This window comes from Euleptes europaea, chromosome 9, assembly GCF_029931775.1.
Source record: "Euleptes europaea isolate rEulEur1 chromosome 9, rEulEur1.hap1, whole genome shotgun sequence".
In the NCBI taxonomy this organism is placed as follows: domain Eukaryota; kingdom Metazoa; phylum Chordata; class Lepidosauria; order Squamata; family Sphaerodactylidae; genus Euleptes; species Euleptes europaea.
Genome location: NC_079320.1, coordinates 84,302,108 through 84,323,037, shown reverse-complemented (window position 1 = coordinate 84,323,037; position 20,930 = coordinate 84,302,108). Strand labels below are relative to the sequence as shown.

The following is a 20,930-nucleotide window of genomic DNA, read 5'->3' as shown; positions in this document are numbered from 1 at the left end:
ATTTTATTTTAATGTTTTGTATGATAGATTGTGATGGCCTTTGGCCACAAACAATAAATTAATACTTGGTTAGCAATATTCATAAGGACAAATAAACAGTAGTCCCTTTATTTAAGAGATTGTCTGATACTACCATATATTGTGAAATAAGCTAATTACAAGAACAAATTATAAATGGGATCATTTTGGCCCCTTAAAAGACTAAACATGTTCCAACACATGCTTTTGTGGACTAGAGCCCACTTCTTCAGATGCCCTGAATGTATTTTCATTATGCACTCCATGTTATATAAGAGGTTCAGGGGAAAAACCAAACCAGACAGTAAGGTCCAGGGGTCATGAAATGCCCCACATCCTCCTAGGTCATTATATGACTGGCTATAAAAATGCTACCCTTTCTGGCCCCAGCTCAGTGCCTGGATCCTCCCTTAGAGAGGCAACAACCTCTCACTAGGAGAGGCAACACCTCTCCTATGAGTGGCAACGCCCTTGCCTTCCTTTCTGACCTTCCTCCTCCACTTTCTCCCTACTTTTGTCTCCTATCCCTTTCTTATTTTCCTTCCCTCTTCCTTCCCCCTGCATCCTCATCCTCTATCTTGACCCTCCCTCTGTCTCCCTCTGTCTTGACCCTTCTATATCTAATCTCCCATGGTAAGTATCATCCATCCAGGTGGCGTGCAGAACTAGGGCTGTTGATTCGGTTCCACCCGAACCGCAAAACCGCCGAACTTCCCCTGGTTCGGCGGTTTTGCGGTTCGGATGGAACCGAACCGCAAAATGGTGGGAAACCGCGGTCCTGAACTCGGCAAGTTCAGGGGACCATGGGAAAAAATCGGCAGGTTCGGGATCTGCCAAACCTGCCTTTTCCCACCTTTAAGGAGCTCTCTGGAAGGCAAGCAAGCTGGAAGGCAAGAGAGCTCAACCTGGCGGGGGACAGGATCGCCTTCCCTTTCCCTCCCCCCCCCCAATCTCCTGGGCGATCCTGGGACGGGATGTTTCCCCCCCCCCGCGCCCCTTCACGGGGCTTCCCTGAAGGTGCGCGGGGGGCCCTTTAAACAGATCTGTGCCTCCCGGCCAGGGGGCACACAGGGGGCCCTTTAGACAGATCTGCACCTTCCAGCTGGAAGGCGCAGATCTGTTTAAAGAGCCCCCCGCGTGCCTTCATGGAAGCCCCGTGAAGGCCCGCGAGGGGGCCGAATTTTTCCCCGAACTCCGGATCTCGCCCAAATTTCAGGGATCCGAAGCGGGGGAGTTCGGACTTTGGCACGACCCAAATTTAAAAGGGCCGAATTTTGCCGAAGCCGAACTGTACCGAATTTTTTTTTCAACAGCCCTATGCAGAACTACAGCCATTGATGGGATACAGGAACCACTTGGTGAGTAGCATTTGAGGTGGATGTCAGTCACCTTCCCCAACCCCCTTCCACTCTTGTCCAGTCATTCACCAGAGGACATTTCTCTTTTCCACTCCAGGAGGCAGAGACAGCTTTTCCTTCTTGTTCCCAATGACCAGTGCCAAAGACAAAGCCCCCTTTAGGAGAGGTATCACCTCTTGCTGACTGGTTCAACACAGATCGCTTCTTTTCAGGTGGAGGAAGAGGACTCTCCCTGTTGGCTGTAGCCTGATATAGGAAATACAACCACTAACCTGGTGAGTAGCTGCTGTTGAGGTCAACATTTTCTCTGCTATCACTTATTTATAATATTACCGTAAAATCAGTGTATTTATTTATTTATAATAGCTACATTTTTATCTCCCAATTAAGTTTACAATCACATTCAAAGCAAAATATTAACTTGCACCGTTGATGTCACATTATACTATTGCTGTCTCCCCCCCCCACTCCTGACCACAAGGGATCCAGAACACCACACAGAAGCACCTCAGACAATAGTACTTTTGGAGAGCGGCCTTTCCCCCTTTCTGCTCCCAACGGACCCGTGCCTTTGACAAAAGAATGGTCAGTTGATGTCTATCACTTATCACCGGTGATCTGATTATCTCTCTCCTAATTAATGTGATTCTTCCTCCCCATCCCTCTCATTACTATGATGAGACATAAGGTCTCAATCTCATTCTCCATTTCAGGTTCATATCCCATCACAGGATGAAGGACAAACTGGAGAACATGGAAGACAGACAGGAGGACAAACTGGATGGAGGACAAACTGGAGAAGAGGGTACTAAAAATGATGACAGACATCACTCTGTCCCCACCCTTGATACAACAAAAGCTAATTGGAGGTATCACTCCTCTGAAGTCTGTGGACTGATCCTGTTCCATTCCGGATACCCTGGATAGCTGGTTCTCATGTACACCCTTCTCATTGTTTGCAGGTTCAACTTGAAGATCATCATGGGGGGGGATACACAGTAACCAAGACAACCACAGCTATCCTACCTCAGAAAGAGGTCCATTGTTCTCACTGAGGTGACACACAAACAGGTATGAAACACCTCAGGGAAAACTGACTTAGAGAGGGCCTGATAAGGTAAGGTCAGGGTACCTTGCAGGCGAAGTAGATGCCCAGCTTCTCGAGCTTCTTGGCGCGGGGCGCAGAGCGGAGCTGCGCCTTCTTGCCCGAGATGCGAGCCGAGCCGGGGGCCTTTTCCTCCTCTGCGCAAGCCGCACTCAAGGGGCCAAAGAGCCGCATGCGGCTCGCGAGCCGCGGTTTGCTGACCACTGCTGTAGACAAACACAAATTCCATGGAGGATTGTGAACCTCAGCTGCAATGAAACTCAGCTTCAGCTTTCCCCAGAAAACAAAGCATTGGGAGTATCTCCTGAAATTACAGGACAGACACCACTAAGCAACAAAGCTTCCCAAAAATAATAAATGGAATTCATTATAATTTAATTAACCATACCTGCTACATTTAGTTATCAGTTATAATTAACACAGTTGTTTATTGTAGGAGTATGGTTTATATTCACAGTATTATTTAACCATAATGCTCAATGCTGATCTAGATGCAAGTTTAACACCTGCTGGATTATGACATAATATAATGCTTCCTTGCTAGTATCACATTTTCACCTGGAAACAACCTTCTGGTGATCCCTGGCCCAAGAAATATCTGGCTGTCCTTGGCCAGGGCTTTTTCAGCACCTGCCTGGTAGAACTCTCTGTCGAATGAGACCCGGGCCATGCGAAACCTGGCTCAGTTTGGCAGGGCCTGTAAGACGGAGATGTTCTGCTGGGCCTATGGCTGAGGACAGTGACAGCTCTACATCTGCTGGCCTCCCTCCCCCCATTTCCTCTCCCCCTTTTCTCCTTTTTCTGCTGGACCCTATTAGATCCTTATATTCCCCACTGCCGTTTTCCAGGTCTCCCGTTACCAATCTCCATAATCAAACAATATTAAAGATGATTCCCCCCTTTTAAATTGGGTTGAAATTATATAAGAGGGAATCACTATTTGGATATCATTTTTAGCTAGATTTTTAATGTTTGATATATCTGTATATCTATATAGATGGATAGATATAAAATAAAACATAGAGAATAATATTATATATATACACACACACACATATACTTCCTCTATGTTTTATTTTGTTGATTAACCATGTAAAACTATACTGTTGTTAGCCACCCTGAGCTCAGTTTATGCCAGGAAAGGCGGGGTAGAAATTAAATTAAATAAATTCCTCAGCACAAGGTAGATAAATTCTGGACAAATATTTACTCCCTGTATTCTAAGCATGGGGTTACTTCCAGTAGACCTGTTTGCAACTTCGGCCAACACCAAATTGTGCTTCAAGTTGGGGACACTTCAAATCCCATGGACTCAAGGCTTTTGCTACACATTTCCCCCGATTCCCTTACTGAGCAAGGTTCTCAGCAGAATTTGGGTTCAAGAGACTCATTGCATTTTAATAACCCTGTTCTGGCCAAGCCAGGTCTGGTTGTTAGAACTTTTGAGCATGTCTAAGGGGCACTGTGTTTATCTTCCCCCAGCCTCAGACCTTATGCAACGGGTCACTGACACCATGGCATTGCCAGGCATGGATTTTTCTAAGGGTGTCGTGAATGTCCTTTTGCACTCACGTAAACATTCCACACATATTTTGTACACGTATAAATGGGAAAGGTGGACTGCTTGGTCAGAGAGAAAGGGCCAACTGCATTATCCTGTTTTCTTCCCCTTATTATGGATTATCTCCTTTCCCTGAAGGAGTCAGGATCAACACCAAAATCTGAGAAAGTACATTTACCAGCAATCTCTGCTTTCCATTATTTTATAGACCGTACCACAGCTTTCCCCCACCATACTTCTAGACAGTTTTTGAAGGGCCTCTACAATTTTTATCCACCAAGGGCTCAGATCATTCAGAGGGAGGGCAGGAAGGGTTGTGTCAGTGTTTGGCTCTTGTGGCCCTTTCTTACAGGCCCAGGATAATTCTAATCACCACTTTGGGGTCAGGAAGCAATTTTCCTCCAGGCCAAATTAGCCAGGGGTTCTGGAGGGGTTTTTGTTGCCATCTTCTGGGCAGGGGTCACTGGTGCTGAGGGTGGGGGAGGTGGTTGTGAATTTCCTGCATTGTGCAGGGGGTTGGACTGGATGACCCTGATGGTCCCTTCCAACTCTATGATTCTATGGCTACACAATGGAGCCTCTCTTTGGTGTTATCACAGCTCATGTTATCACTTTTTGAGCCTTTGGCTACATGTTCTGTTTTCCTGCTTACATTGAAGGTGTACTTTCTAGTGACCGTTACTTCTACTTGGAGAGCTGAGGAACTGCCAGCTCTTAGGGGTGACCCTGCCTTTTCCATTTTTTTCCTAATAGAATGGTGTTGCAGCCTGGACTTCACTTCCTGCCTAATGTTGTCTCTGAGTTCCATCTGGCCCAAGCTGTTATGCTCCCAGTGAAATCCTTGTACTCCAGTGGAAAGAACTCTACATGGGCTAGATGTTAAAAGAGCTTTATTATTTTATTTACAAAAGACAGCGGTTTTTCATCAGGACCACAGTTTGTTTGTTTTGCTGGCCCTTGAAAGGACTGCGCGGCATCATCACAAACTCTGTCTCACTGGATTGTTCAAACTATTAAACTTTGTTACAAGTGTGCTGGCATCTCCCGTCCATTGTTCGTTCGAGCCCATTCCACCAGGTCTCAGGCTTCTTCAGCTGCATTCCTTTGTGGTGTCCCTCAGCATGAAATCTGCAAAGCAGCCACCTAGTCTTCTGCTGACACTTTTGTACATCCCCATGCTGTGGATGCAAATGCCAGACAAGAATCAGCCATTGGGAAAGCTGTTCTTTATTCTCTTTTTGATTGAGAGACTCACCCACCTCCTGTAGTAGCTTGTTACTCTCCCAATGTGGGACTGCACAGAAGACTGAAAACGAAAACAGGGTTGCACTTGCCTGGAACTGTTGTTCTTTGAGTTGTGTTCTGTGCAAGCACACATTCCCTCCCTCCTGTCCTGCCCTGTTTTTTTCTCTATGGACTCCGGCAGCTTGGAAAAACTGAGGGGGAAAAGGCATCTCTCCTTCATGGCACATGATGGTTTTGGTAGGGAAATGCAACTACGTGCACCAGGAGGAAGGGGTGTCTTCCCAATCTACAGAACATAGAAAGTTCTTCCAATGGCCGACCTGTGCATGCACAGTCCCAAGATGTGCCTGCACAGAAGACAACTAGACAAGCAGCAGTTACTGGTAAGCGCAACCCTGTTTTTTCCTTGCAAAGAAATCTCATAGTTTTTGGCAAATTTGTTCTTTGAAATATTCCTGTTCTCTCATGCTTTCAGTGGAGACATGTTTTTTCTTGGTTGTGTGGTGGCACATTGTCATTTTTGGGGGATACTTTCCTTCCTAGCAAACTTCAGCAGCCATCTAGATCATCCCGAACCTTCAATGAGATGTTTGCTGCCTCTACAAACCTGCAGAATCCAACCCACCCAACAGAGTGGGCATTTAATCAGGTAACGCTAGGCATTTGACATTCCTTGAAAAGCAACAATCCTTTTTCTATTAAAAGGGGTTTGTGTGTGTGTGTGTGGGGGGGGTTTCAATCTATTTGTGGACTTGGCTAGGGACTTGAGCAGAGTAAACCTATAAGGAGCTACCTCTTCTATTGGATGACTTATTAAAAAAAACAGTATGGAATTTTTTTTGCTGTACCAAGTCAAATTTTAGCAGTTGGATTTGAGAACAAAATAGTGTCTTGCTGTGTGCTTTTGTTATAAGCAGCATCTGTTTCAGTGTGATTGTAAGTCCTGCAGCAGTAGCAACTGAGAGATCGGAGTTCTCCAAGAGGGGCCAGGGGACCTTCCCTGTGGGAAGGTACATTTCTCTGTGTGTGCACACCTGAGTGTACATAGTCAAGAAAAAAAAGAGGCACACTGCCTTATACAGTCTATGGTCATTTATGCATGGTTGCTTTAACCTCCTTTATTCCCCTTTTTCAGCCAGGATCAAATTTTTCTGTATGCTCATTACCTCATTCCTTGTCTGCTCAACCCTGTTTCAACTCAAAATGAACCCAGCTTTTCCCATTCCTCTTCTAGCCCGAATTAAAACTGTTCATCCTGGCTCATTCTGGAATCACTGAGTGAGCATATGACTTTCTCGGGTTGAGCTTCGCTCCACCCTTTTCCAAACCCCTTTTCATGGCAGCATACAGATAGCCAAACAAGGGAAGCACAGAAGATTGGCTTCTCTCACAGCCAGTCACGAAGCAGTCTGTAAAGAGGCAGGGATTCAAGTGCTTCCTGCTTCCTGCTACCTCGGAGCTCTTTCTGAGCAAAAGAAAGGCTTTTTTAAAATGAGGCTTGGATTTCTCACCCCCCCCCCTTGCTGCTTTTTTATGCAGCAGTTGGGTTAGAGGGGAAGGAAATCTCTTGCGAGGTAGCCAATTTCAGAGCCGCATTTAAAGGGGTGGGACTTGATTTGAACTTGGGAGACTGCTTTTCTGTATTCATGCCTCCATTAGCACACAGTTTCGTCACTGATCATTCCAGCCAATGCATACAGTTTTCCCCGACCCAGGTTACTTTGATCCTGGCTGAAACAGGGAATAAAGGAGGTTAAAGCGACCATGCATAAATGACCTATGGCTTGTAAGTAGCCTGCCATAAGATGCAGAAAGATGCGGAGTCTTCTCTTTTTTTATTGTAGGTTTTAGTACGACCTTTTGTAGAAGTTTCGTTTCAGCGAACCATTTGCCGGACAACAGCTGCTGAAGGGCCAAACCCCAACTGGAATGAAGAGCTTGAACTTCCGTTTCGGTGCGATGGCATCTTTAAGACCTTTTTCATTTTGTGTGTCGCAGCGTGACTGAATGAGGAACCGGCTTGCATTGACTTTTTAAGTCCAGGGGGGAAAGTTAAAGAGGGATATGGTAGAAGTTTAGAAAATTCATCATGGTATGGAGAAAGTGTATAGAGACAGCCTTTTGTCCTTCTAGAATTTAGAGTTGCCCAATGAGGTTGATTGGCAGTTGTTAGCACTTTTCCACACAACACATCATTAACAAGGAATTCACTGCTACAAGGGCTTCTGGCCTACATGGCTTTCAAAGAGGGTCAGGCAAATTCAGAAGGTAGATATGGTTAAAATGTCAGGTGAGGATCTGGAAGACCTGAGTTCAAATCCCCACTCTTCCATGGAAGCTCAGTGGGCAACCTTAGGCCAGTCACTCTCAGCCTAACTTGCCTCACAGGATTATAGCTAGGATAAAACGGAGGAGAGGGAAATGTTGTAATGATTTTGGGTCCCCGCTGGGGAAGAAAGTGGGGGATAAATGAAATAACTAACTGGAAGTAATAAATCTACTGGTATCAGTTGGTGTGGGAAAACAGGAAGAAGGCTGTTACCTTCATGCCACACTTATGGGCTGACCGCTGTTGGAAGCAGAATGCTTTTTCTTATCCACCAAGCTTGCTTTTATGTTATTGGTGTCAGGGGGGGGGGAGAGAGAGAAAGTGAAGAAACAAGAACTTCACCCACTAGCCCTGGCATTGATCCTGGAACCTAAATTTGTCCTCAACTCACTGATGATCCTGTTACTTTCCTCTGTTGCAACTGATGGCTCCCATAAGAGAGAAAGAAGGGTGTGGGGGCCTGACCAAGTGATGTGTAAAATGGGGGCACATCCCACTCTCTGCCTAAGCCTCTGCAAACCCCCTTGTATGGGGCAGTGGGGGGTTCATAAAATCACAGAATCATGGAAGAGACCACCAGGGTCATCTAGTCCAACCCCCTGCACAATGCAGGAAATTCTGAACTACCTCCCTCTCCACACTCCCAGTGACCCATACTTCATGCCCAGAAGATGGCCAGAGTGCCCTCCCTCTCATGATCTGCCTAAGGTAATAGAATCAGCATTGCTGACAGATGGCCATCTAGCCTCTGCTTAAAAACCTCCAGGGAAGGAGAGCTTACCGCCTCCTGAGGAAGACTGTTCCACTGAGGAACTGCTCTAACTGTTAGAAAATTCTTTCTAATGTCTAGGTTCATTTTGCTGTTTTCCCCAGTCTCAGTAGTCTTCCTGATGGCAGCTCTGTAAACTCTTCCTGTACTACTCCATGGGAAGCATTGGCTTCTGTGAAAGGAAGAGAAGGAGCAGGTAGAAGGGAACAGCTGGACTGGAACAGGTAGTGGACTTGCATCGATATGTATAATGGAAAAATCTGAAATTTAGTCCAGCTGTTTGTTTGTTTGTTATAATTGCCATAGAGCCCCCAATGGTGACTACAGCACTTCCAGCCTGCAATCAGTGAAGGACGATGTGTTCATTAACGTGTTTGATGAAGTACTTTACGACGTCTTAGAGGTGAGCAAAATATCTGAAGCTCCTGGCTGGCTTTGTACATTTGGGAGGTGATCCTGCTTTGTACGTTCAGGGGGGCAAAAAACAAAGAGCAGGGTATTTTTTGCCCAAAAGGAGCCCACAGTTGCTGGGCAAGCACAGAGCTTCCAGCTTAGCAAGGTTGAGATCCCCTCACCCCTCCTGGGGGGGGGGGTGTCACTGGCTTGCATTCCGTCTGGATTAGGCTCTATGTGTTGCAGCCAGGAGGGGTCAGCTGACAAGCTCTGGGAGCTGGGGTGGGAGGAATAATGGAGGGGCTCCAAAGCCTTTGATTTTTCACAGCTTATATATTTGGGCATGTCTTTGCATGGTGAAGCATCTCCATGGTTTGTATCTGAAAACAACTATTCTGCCTTTTGCTCTGCTGCCTCTATTGTTACTTGCAGCATACATCTGGCATCTTTACCAATTGCAGTACATGGAATAGAAGGAACTGGCCCAGGATGCAATAATAACTGTGTCACGCGGGCGGGTGTCTCCTGTGGGGCTTGAGGTCGCTGCCCGCGAGGAGGAGGGGGTCGAGACGACTTCTTCCACCTCAGACCAGTCGGAAGGAGAGTCAGAGCTGGTCTCTCCCCCTGATTCAGCCAGTGTGCCTCTGAGCCCTCAGCTCCAGCAACCACTGGCCTCCCAAAGTCATCCCCGGCGGTCCTCTCTCTTCCCCCTTTTATCCTCCCAGGCTGAGGCTCTATCCCAGGCCCCGCCCCCAACCCACTACCCGGAAATCACCCAAATAGCCGGTCTCCCGGGCCGGCTTCCTCTGCCTCGCCCCGTAGTGTAGGGCGTGGGGCGCGGCCCGACCAAACGCGGGCCCTCCCGTGGATCAGTTGAGGGGCGGGCCGGTCCTCCCTGGCCCGAGCAGCAGTTGTGGTGGCAGGGCTCCGCGCCGCCCTGGGGCCGTCGGTGCCTGCTCCGCGGCCCTCTCCTGCTGCTGCGGGGAAACCGCCGCGCCTCCCCGTCTGCCGTAACCCTGCAAAAGAGGAGGGACGTGCCAACGGTAAGGCCGCGGATGGGGAAGAAGTCGGGGGCCGGCCGCGCCATCTGGGGGCCGGGGAGGAAGCCCCGGCTCCGGCGAGCTGGCTGTGAAGGCCGGAGGGTGGGGTGGGAACCCCGTCTCCGGACAAACTGTGGCACAATCACAGAATTTTGCGGTGCCCCTGCAGTTACAGGGATAGAACGGATGTTACTCTGCTCTAGTATTACCATGAAGCCACAGCCTTCTCTGGCACAGATCTGTCAAAAACAGTCCAAGCCAAAGAAGAGATTGGTGTTGTAATGCTCACCTTTGTCTTCACATGGGAAGATATACTGGGATGAACTGGGAGCAGCCACAGGGAACAGCAGCAGTTCTGCCAGCGTGGTGTAGTGGTTAAGAGTGGTGGTTTGGAGCAGTGGACTCTAATCTGGAGAACCGGGTTTGATTCCCCACTCCTCCACATGAAGCCAGCTGGGTGACCTTAGGCTAGTCACAGCTCTCTTAGAGCTCTCTCAGCCCAACCTTCCTCACAGGGTGTCTGTTGTGGGGAGGGGAAGGGAAGGCAATTGTGAGCCGGTTTGATTCTCCCTGAAGTGGTAGAGAAAGTCGACATATAAAAACCAACTCCTCCTCCTCCTCTTCCTCTTCTTCTTCTTTTTCTTCTTGTGTGGTACAATGGAGACCCAGGTTCCAAGCCCTGCTTTGCTATAGAAGCTTGGTGGGAGACCTTGGGCCAGTCAGAACACTCTAACCACCTTCTTTACAGGGTTGTCATGAGGATAAAATGAAGAAAGGAACAATGCAAGACGCTTTGTGTCCCCATTGGGGAGTATACAAGAAGTACATAAAAATAAAAATCAGTCCACACTCTTAAGTTTTTCTAGAGAAACCAGCTCCCTCTACTATTTCATGGTATTTTAGCAAAAGCAGCATCCAGAGCATCAGTTTGCCTCATCACTTGTAATTACTAATTCTCCATGAGAAGAAAATTCCTTTCATTCATCCCAAGCTGAGAGTAAAAATTCATATGTGCCATTGTGGGAGCAGTAAGAAATGTGGAGACTGGACACAGTCCCTTTGCAAATAATTCCTGGAATTTTTGTGACATTTTCCTAGGATGATCGTGAAAGAGAAAGTGGAGGAGTTCACACTCGTGTTGAGAAGCACTGGCTTGGTTCAGTGCGGATCCCTTTTACAACTATATATTTTCAAGGAAGAGTAAGTAGACCGGACTTATCAGAGGAATCCTTCCGTTTCTGGGGCCTGGTGTTGCATGTGGAGATTTCAAAACAAAGCATTGTTTCAGATCAGGTGTGTCAAACATAAGCCCTGAGGGCCGGATCCAGCCCCTTGAGAGCTCTTATCTGGCCCACGAGGCCGCCGAGGCATCCCCCCTCCCCCACTCTCAATCTGGGCTGGTGAGGCATGGCCCAGCTCAACCAAGTGACATTTATGTCATAGCTGGCCCTCGTAACAATTGAGTTCGACACTCCTGTTTTAGTTTGTTGAGCAAGTAAGAAAAGGGATTGTACTTGGCTGAGAATGCTTAACTGCAAACTGAAAAATACAATTATATTTTTCTTCCTGTAGATCAATGGAACGTTTAAGATAGATACTCCCCCAGTTCTTCTTGGGTATATCAAGGGGGGAAATCTAGGAATTGAAAGAGGCTATGATTCCATTCGAAATCTGACTGAGGGCTCCTATATATCACTGTTCATTACTATTGAACCACAGCTCATCCCTGGAGAAACAGTACGGGAAAAGGTAAAATCCCTTTCAGTTTTATTTCTGGGTACACTTTTAAAATGAGTGGCGCAATTTACCTCCCACTTAACAGCGGTAGTTTTTATCAAAGATAATAGGAGCAGATTTAGCATAAGCGACCAGTGAGTTGCTGCTAGACATTCTATCGTGGCTTTTCTCTGATCAAACATTTCATTCCACTGCGAATGTATTTGAAGGACACGCAAGAAGCCCTGGTGTTGGAGGTAAAATTAAGTTTGTTAGCTAGTTAAGTGTTTATATAGAAGGTGCCATTTGAAGGTGAATGCATTGCCTGTGTCTATAGAAAGTACTGGAGATTTGTTCTCTTTGGATTTTCAGAAATTAGATCAGCATAAATTGCTCAAATTAGATGAATTTAAAACTAAAATAGAAACCAACATTGGCCTTATAGACAGAAGAGAGAAAAAACTGCTGAATTTTTTAACAGTATCCAAGAGACAAAAAAGATCAAATCTATAGTAAATGAATTGGTTTTAAAAAGGCGGCGTCAATAGAACAAAATGGTAAAACTGATAAAATCTCCATCTTGGAGGACAAGGATAAAATGCAAGAACTAGAAGAAAAGACTGAAGACCTTGATATAATCATAAATCATATAATCATAAAAATATAATCATAAAAATAGCATTAAAATTAGAGGCTTGAAAGAAAAAACTGAAGGAGATAACATAAGACTGTACTGTGAAGACCTTTTCTCCGGAATATTGGGTTCTGTTTATCCTTATGGCAACCATATGAATTCCTCCAAAGCATCCAGTGTTGTTTAGGTCTTGCAAACTGAAGGTACTGAATTTTGGAAAATGGTTACAATTGTGTTGGCAAAGGGGATAGTGTTGTTGCTTTCCTGAATTTTTTTTATTGAACTATGTAGTTTCTATTCCAAAGAAACGTTATCTGTATGATATAACTGTGCCAGTAAGTTTGCTAAACTTTGGAAACAGCACATAAAGCTGTTTTGGACAAAATTAAGGAATTTTATTTATATATAAAATTATCAGTTATGAAAAAAATGATATTTTACAAATTTTACTTATTGGACACAAGCTTTAGTCCATATGGAACAATGTAATTACATTTATTTTTATTTTCTCAAAACCTATCTATACCTTTATTTTTGTTCTCTTTTGTTGTCTTGGAATTTTGTAGTTTTGTTGCCAGATTTGTCTGTACAAGTATTTTCTCCAGTCTCCTAAAAAAAATTTGAGCTTAATTTTCTTATAAAACCTAATTCCAAATAAAGAAAGCAGCAGCCCTGGTGGTTTAGAACTGAGCCAAATGTTAGACCTTCTGAACCATCTTTTTATCTGCTTGACCAAATGTTCCTGTTCCATTATGACGACTCCTGCAATCATTAGTAATAATGTATTTGGCATAGCAGAATCAACTGTGTCATCCTTTCCAAGGTTACTCTAGTCTAGTCTAGTGGAACGACTCTACAGAAGATTGCATTATTGTGGTGACATTCTTTGTAATAACCACCACAGTCCCCATTTTGGTATCTCTGTTCCTTTAAGTCTTTCAAGCACGGTAATCTACAGACCTGTAATCTTTCAGTAATCTTTCAGACCTGTTTTAAGGCAGCAGAGTCCTAGATGCTCTGGAGAGCATGCTCCTTTGCCTTTAGAGATCTAACAGCATGCTCTCCTTGGGTTATGCAAACATTGAGGCAAAAGCCAATGGGGAGGTTGCAAGGAAAAAGACAAACCTAGCAGATGAGTTAGCAGTTCCCATATGTCTCTTCCTCTGGAAATGGGGTCAGATTCTGTAGATCCATTCCTCTAGCAGAGGTGTTTTCCTACGGAGTAAGGCACCTTCCACTGGTGCAAGATGCTCTTCCTCCAGTGAAAAGCACTGCTGCTAGTGGAATGGATTTGTGGGGTCCAATCCATAATCTATAAATAAATAAATTTTATTTGCGGCTAATATGCCAGATAAAACAGGAACTGACCAATCCATAATCTCTGACTGATGTTTACTGCCTCACATAGCATTGTACAGCAGCAAAGGTCCCTCATACAAGGAATCGGCAATCTACATGTCAACTATAAGAGGTAGCAATGAGGGGAGGGGAAGAAGAGGCCAGACTGGGTAGCAAGTAGGGTTTCCAACTTCCAGGTGGGGGCTGGAGTTCTTCAAGAACTAATATCCAGAATCCAGAGATAAATTCAACTGGAGGAGATGGCAGCTTCAGATGGTGGGCTCTATGGCATCACAACCCCACTGAGTTCCCTCCCTTTCCCAAACTCCACCATCTCTACACAGGAATTCCAGGAATTTCCCAATCCAGAGTTGGGAACCCTAGTAGCGAGAAATGAATGTGACCAGCCTGTGTAATTGCACATACTTAGGTTTTGTTTTTGTTGTGGGATAGGGTTGTCAGGTACCTCCTGGCCACCGATGGGGGATGGGGGGTGGGGACTTACTAGCTGCAAAGGGAGGCTGATGTGCCGACAACACTTCCGGAAGTAATATCATCATGTCACCGACAATTGCAGGAACAGACTGGTGTTTGGGCAAAAACTCTATGTTCAAAGACCTTTTTACCACAGATTTTTGCCCAAATACCCTGTGATTGTCAGCAGCATGATGACATCCCTTCTGGAAGTGGCATTGGCACTGGCCTCCTTCTGACCTAGTTTTGCAGCTAGCAAGTCCTCCCTCCGGTCAGCTGAATGGTGCGGGGGGGGGGGGCTCTGAGGGGAATCCCCACCACTGGCAGGGAAATGGCAACCCTATTGGAGGAAGAGGACTAAGAGGTTAGTGCTAAGAGTTTCCTGTAAGGGTGTGGGTTTTGAGGAGAGCTTTGAAGGGAGATAGAGATGTGACACCACATTGGTGTGCTTGGAAGGAGTTCCAGGCATCCAGGGCAGCCAGAGAGAATGGGTCTTTGAAAGGAGCAGAAGATCTGTGGGTGGTCGAGGGAGGTGGAGTTTGAGAAACCAAGCAAGCACGACACGTGGCAAAATTTTCCGTGCCACACATGTGTAAACTTGACAGTCTAATAAATATTTATCTGTTTTTCTTTATATTCAGTTGTGAAATTGGGTGGAAGTTCTGCAGAATCTTGATTTAACCATACCAACATCACAACTATCTTTAAAGCTTTGTAGCCCTTTGTATTTTTTAGCATTTTCCTGACTGGTTTTAGTTGTCCCGTGTTGGGAAAAGTGTGAGGTCTGAACTTGCATTAAAAAGTCCGACGGTTTTATGTATCCTTTAGATGGCACTGACTTCAGCTGTTCTTTTTGTTTGCAGAAACAGTGTTAGCTAGTTTCCTTCAAAGCGAAATTCAAGCTCGTAAGAATTAGAAAGGGAAGAACATAACATTTGCTATGGAGTAGCAGCAAAGAGCTATATTTACCACCCTTAAAAATAACAGAAGAAGGATTAGAATTATTGAAAGGTGATTTCTACCAAAATGCTAGCTAGACAGTACAGAGTAAATAACTCTGAGAGAAGGGAATCAAATGGTACTCAGGTAAGAACATTTCCAAAAATGGTTGTTTACTGTTTCTTAAAATGTGAAGGTTTGGATAGAATTCATGGGTGTTTGGGGAGACGGGAGAGTTAATGTTAGTGGTTTTTAGTACCAGTATTTTTATTGTGATTATTCTGTCAGAATTTAACAGAAAGGCTCTGAACTAATACGAATAATTACCACCTTTAAACTACTGAACAACAGCTTATTACTTATTTAAAATATTCCAATTTTATTAGACAGTTACTAAGATGGTTCACAACCAGATAGGTAAATATAAACCAAAGGCAATACAGTTCAGCAGTAAAAACAGCAGCAGTTTATAAGCAGCAGGGAACAGCTGGAAAAAAACTGAAAGCCAGCAGTGATACCAGTCAGTACTACTCAAACATAAAACACTCTGAATGGCCTGGGAGAACAAGAATGACTCCTGCAAGGTGACAAGTGAATCACTGCCGGGAGGGTGTTCCCTAAGCTGGGTGCCACTGCAGAAGAGGCCTTGCCTAGTTTTGTGCTGACTGGCTGCTCAGTCAACATAGAGCATAGGCACAGAACCTTCCTGCAGCTGCAACTGTGGGAAGATGAGATGGGTTGGGGCTGAACTTGCCCTTTGCCTTGTGGAAGAGGCATCACGCGGCTAGTACCTCTTCTGTTCTAGAGCTTTCCAAAAACTTCTTCATGTTGTTCACACAAGCATGGTCCCCAAATGTGTGACTGCATGGAGACCATGACGAAGAAGAGAATGTTACACCGTTTGCTAAATGTTAGTGATCTTGAGATGGAGAAGTAGATGGATGTAGATAGATTTATTCTCCCCTTGTGAATGAGAGTTGGGACCTCCAGTTTCAAAGGTGGAGGGCAGGTTTTGTACTCACCACATGAATGCCTCCATGACAGTGCTTTTCCTGTTGTATTACTTCTGAACTTTTCACTAAGACTAAATAATTTGATGTCCACCTGTATTTTCCGAGTTACTTAATGTTTTTCTGTTGCTTTATTTCATGATGTTTTTGTTTTTTGACATTTTTGTTTCTTTTCCTGCTTACCTTATATAGATGAATGAAATGCTTAAGAAGGTACATTGTGTTTATGTGTATTATCATTCCTCCCTCCCCCTATTTTTAAGTAGCAAAGTGTTTACTCTGTCTGTGTACTGGTTATTACAGTGTAAAATACTGAACATTTCCTTGGATTATTGTTGTTTAATGATAAGCAACTGTAAGAAATCACTTAACTTTTGCAAAACGGAGGAAGAAGCAAGGGGGGAGGGAAAGAAAATTAGTCTGACTGCATGTTCACGCTGCAGTCCGCATTTGAGGGTCTGCCCATTTTCCTTCTAGCCCTTGCTTAACTGTGAGGGCTTTTCCGCATTCTCATTTTCCTCACTTCTAAGTTCCTGTTTCTTCGGGGGGGGGGTGGGCAGAGGGTTCAGTTCGGCACATGTTTTTCTTCCTCTTGTGGTTGATTTGATATAACACAAGATTAAATATGGCATAAAAACCTGTAGTTTAAATCTGCAGGTAGATATGCTGGACTTAAACCTGTGTTATATCACATAGACCACTAGAGGGAGCAAAACCTGTGTGAAACTGAACTCCCTTCCCCCCACCACCGAGGAAACAGGAACTTAGAAGCGAGGAAAATGAGAATGCGGAAAAGCCCTGAGAATTGTCAGTTGGAAAATTGCAGCCTGTGACTCTCCTTCCTGCCCTGCTGGTTGTTAATTATTCAGCGGAGGTGGGAAAGTGGCCTGTAGATGCCCGCTGTTGCTGCTATGTCCTTTTCAGAACAAAGTGTTGAAATAGTTTCTGGGGCAGTGCTTGGAAAAGGCCTGATTGCTGTGTGGGTTAGTTTGAGAAAGCAGGAGCCCATGTGCAGGATCTCTTCACCAGCTGAAGTGTTACTAAATCATGTTGCCTTACTACTTATGCTACTATGGTTTTAATAAGTTCCTTTGCTTTCTCATAACTCAAAATCAAGAGAAACTGGTACGAAAGCCCGTAACAACCCAACTTTTCCTTAAGTGCTGCTTGCCAAGATGCTACAAATGAGTCTGTTAATATTAGAGTTATTAGACCCTTCTTTTGGAACATCAGTTTTAGCCAAATCAAAAATGTGGCCACCCAAAACCTAGACTGGGCATTAACCATCCTGGATTCAATTCTAAGTGCAGCATTCAAGATATTCGGTGCCTGAAGAATTTTCCTTAAAAACTTAGACTGAACCTTCTCTAAGCTTGATATTACCAGAGATGCTCACTGGTGCCCCATAGGTTATTTGCACAAGGGTTTTGGCCTTTATTACAGCTGGAATACATTGTCCTCCTTTATGCCAAAAGAACTTCTGAATTGCACCTGAGGTTTTCTGGGCATTTAAAGTGGTATAATTAATATGAGCAGTTCTAGCTTGCGATGCTTGGAATATAACCCCAAGGTACTTGTAATGTTGAACCTGTTCTATCCCCTTCTGATTAATTTTCCATATGTATTGTTTTTGCTATTTTGCGCATACCATAACTTTGGTCTTGTCAGCATTAATTTCTAGCTTATTCTCTTGACAATAAAGGTTTAATGCATTTAAGGCTCTTCTCATACCAACTGGGGTCCTAGAGAATAAGACCAAATCGTCAGCATACAACAGAAACGAAATGTGTTTACCACTGATTTTTGGCGGATGAAAATTTAAATCTCTAACAGCCCATTCATGACCTCAATTGACGAAAGTCCTTTGGAGGCCAAAAAGGGGCTGTGCCGGCATACGTGCGATGGCCAGCTTCCTGTCCCCTTTCAACTCGGCAGGGAAAACAGTGTTGCTGCACCAGCTTTTTTGCTGGCACAGCCTCGCTATTCTCAATGGGGCAAAATGCCCCATTTAAAAAATAAAAAGCCTTCGAAAGGCTTTTTAAAACCTTTCGGCAGTCGGGAAACAGCTTTGGAGGCGCCATGGCAGCGCCTTGGCCACACTGTCCCTGGCTGACGAAGGCTCAGGAACAGGCTGCCCAAAACCTATTAATATCATTTATAAATTAATAAACAAAAGAGGAGCCAGTATGCTGAAGCAGGTCAGTGCCTTTCAGTTGACTATGCTCTTAGAATTGACCCCTTCCTGAGAAGTGGTATGTTATCTTATTCAGTTAGTCACCTACTAAGCAGGACTCAACTTAATGTACTTACGCAAGTAAGTCTTTTTATTGAATAGCTTCAATGTAAAATATGTGTATATGCAAGTATTACAAAGTCTTAAAAGTGTATACAAGAATACAAGCAAGTTCTACATACTATTTCATTTTAAAATCCAATACTTAAAATATAACAGTTAAAGAAGTCTGATTTAGTTAAAAGAATCTGATTCACACTATCTAGAATAGCATATAAGTAGTTCATACATACCAAGTCAATATCTGCTGAGATTTTCTTAGTCTGAAGACAAAGAGATCTAACTTTTCGTCTTTCCCTGAGTATATTTATACTGTCCAATATCAATTGCATAACATGGTTTCCACTCTTAAGAAGTGTACTACTGCAATTCAACTTTAGCTGAACACTCTCTGCATACTCCCATATAAGGAGTTGCTCTTCCAGCAGGGCTATCTGCTGATTAAACAATATACTGAACAGTCAATACAAGATTCAGCTATTTCAGCTAATCCATACGTCTGTAATATTTCCTTTTACAAACATCTTTATATCCTAAGAAATGCGGTGAAAATGAGTATATTCTTAATATTCTACTAATATTCTAACATATATAAATCTTTAAACCGTATAACATTTATATAACATAATTAGGTAATGTTATTGGCAATGTTTCACCAGAGTAGTCTTCTGTTGAACAGGAGAACACCACTATTGAACAGAAGAACACTACTATGAAGTCACCAAGAGCTGAATGAGAGATGACTACTTCAAAGCATTTCCTCTGATGGCAGACTTGGCACAATTTCCATTCTCATTGAACTTTTTTGAATACTTTGTTGCATTCATGTTCAGCTGTTCATATGTAGCTGAACGTTAACTAATCCAGCTGTAAACTAAGCAATCTGGCATACCTCCTATTCACTTCACAGTGAAGGGAAAAGACTTTAGACCTGTCTTTTAAATTGAATGGAATAGGAGACAAGCCCAGGCTTGTCCAGTTTATAGGCTTTTATATGGCTTTTATGAAAGCTTATGATTTTACAATAGAGAATTCTGTCTATGCACAACACTAACATCAATTCATATGTTCCATATGTTAAAGCCTGCAACAATGCAGCCCTGCTTCACTCCCTTTTCAGTCATGATTAAGTTTGTAAGATGACCTTGAGGACTGCATCTAACCCTAATACCAGTATTTTCATGTAAAACTTTTATCAAAATAAGAAGCTGCTTATCTATAGACATCCCATCGAATTTACACCATAACATTTCTCTTTAAATAGAATCAAAAGCAGATCTGATGTCAACAAAAGTGACATAAAAAGAGGCCCATTTGTTTGATGAATATTTGCTATCAGATGGTCAAGTAACATACAATGGTTAATGGTGGACTGTTCTTCTCTAAAACCACCTTGTTCCTCTATTAAAAGGTTTTCTTCTCCTAACCAGTCTCTCAATTTCCAATATAAATGCCTGGCATATAACTCACAGTACTAAGGAGACGTTGGCCTATAATTTTGAGGGGCGTTGATACAACCTTTCTTATGAATAGGTACAACAACAGTAACTTCCTAGCCTTTTGGTAACCTACCTGTTTTGTCAATAAGCGTAAAAAACTTAGCCAATATAGGGACCCACCAGTCTTCGTTTCTCATGATAAGATCAGGAGGAACCAAGTCATAACCGGGAGCTTTCCCTGATTCCATAGTTCCTATAAGTTTTCTGATCTCTGATTGGCTAACCGATGGCCACTCCGACAAATTAGTCAGCACATTAAGATCCATCCTCAATTATGGATCCAGCTCTAATGAAGAATACAATGCCCTATAATGAGATTCCCAGATTCCGTGTGGAATCGTTGAGAACAAACCAGGCTTTCTTAAGGAGCATATCACCAAATTCCAGAATTGTGTGGGATTATTACCTATGTGTAATTTATGTGTGTAGTTACTTGGGAGAATAAGACTCATGGGATTCAGAAGGACTCACCTCATCATCATGCTTAGAATTGCTCTGTTAATGCACTTCTTGAATTTGAAAGGGGCAGCACCCGCCTTCTGGCTTGCTTGGAGGAAAAATGTTCTCTGAGGAGTCCGCTGCTAGGCTAATGAACTGCTTGAAGGAACTAGCAGACAGGTTGGCCATGCTCCTGGCAGAGCCTTCTGAAGGATCCTTTGGTGGCACAGTGCAATGACCAGGACATGGCTCCCACAAGGAGACTCTTTACGTTGAACCTCTGCATGCCTGCCTCAGCTTACATGCCTGCCTACAGACCACTAGATGGATCATTGAATTAAATGTATAGTGGTGTACTTTGATCCTAAAGCAGTGATACACACCGCAGCTCACAGAGAGCCACTCTTGCCATTACCATCAAACAAAAGAGCTGCATTTACTTCCATCCCTGGCATGAGGCCTATCCCTCAGGGAGCCTCGCAGCTTACCTGTTCCTTTGGTGGTGGCTGTTTCAAGGTGGGAACCACCTGCCAACCACAAGCCCCACCAGGCAAGGACCTTGCCCACTTTATTGAAATATGGGGGTTGCCATATCGGGGAGTCACAAGTGGTATGTCAGAGAGCCATGTGTGGTTGCTGAGCCACTGAGTATCACTGTCTTAACCGAGCTCTTATTATTTCCACAAGGCCCTTAGAATTAATTAATTCTTAATGTTTTGAACTTGGATAGTAGAATCATAGAGTTGGAAGGGACCACCAGGGTCATCAACC

General features: G+C 44.1%; 1 protein-coding gene across 1 annotated transcript in view; it reads left to right on the top strand.

Moving 5' to 3' along the window:
* Positions 1-20,930, top strand: part of CC2D2A (coiled-coil and C2 domain containing 2A) — a 124,905-nt gene that overhangs the window by 91,522 nt on the left and 12,453 nt on the right. Inside the window, exons 23-27 of the mRNA XM_056855114.1 lie at positions 5,831-5,936; positions 7,132-7,241; positions 8,692-8,788; positions 10,917-11,018; positions 11,391-11,567. Coding sequence (XP_056711092.1) covers positions 5,831-5,936; positions 7,132-7,241; positions 8,692-8,788; positions 10,917-11,018; positions 11,391-11,567 — 592 coding nt within the window. The remainder of the gene's footprint in view (positions 1-5,830; positions 5,937-7,131; positions 7,242-8,691; positions 8,789-10,916; positions 11,019-11,390; positions 11,568-20,930) is intronic.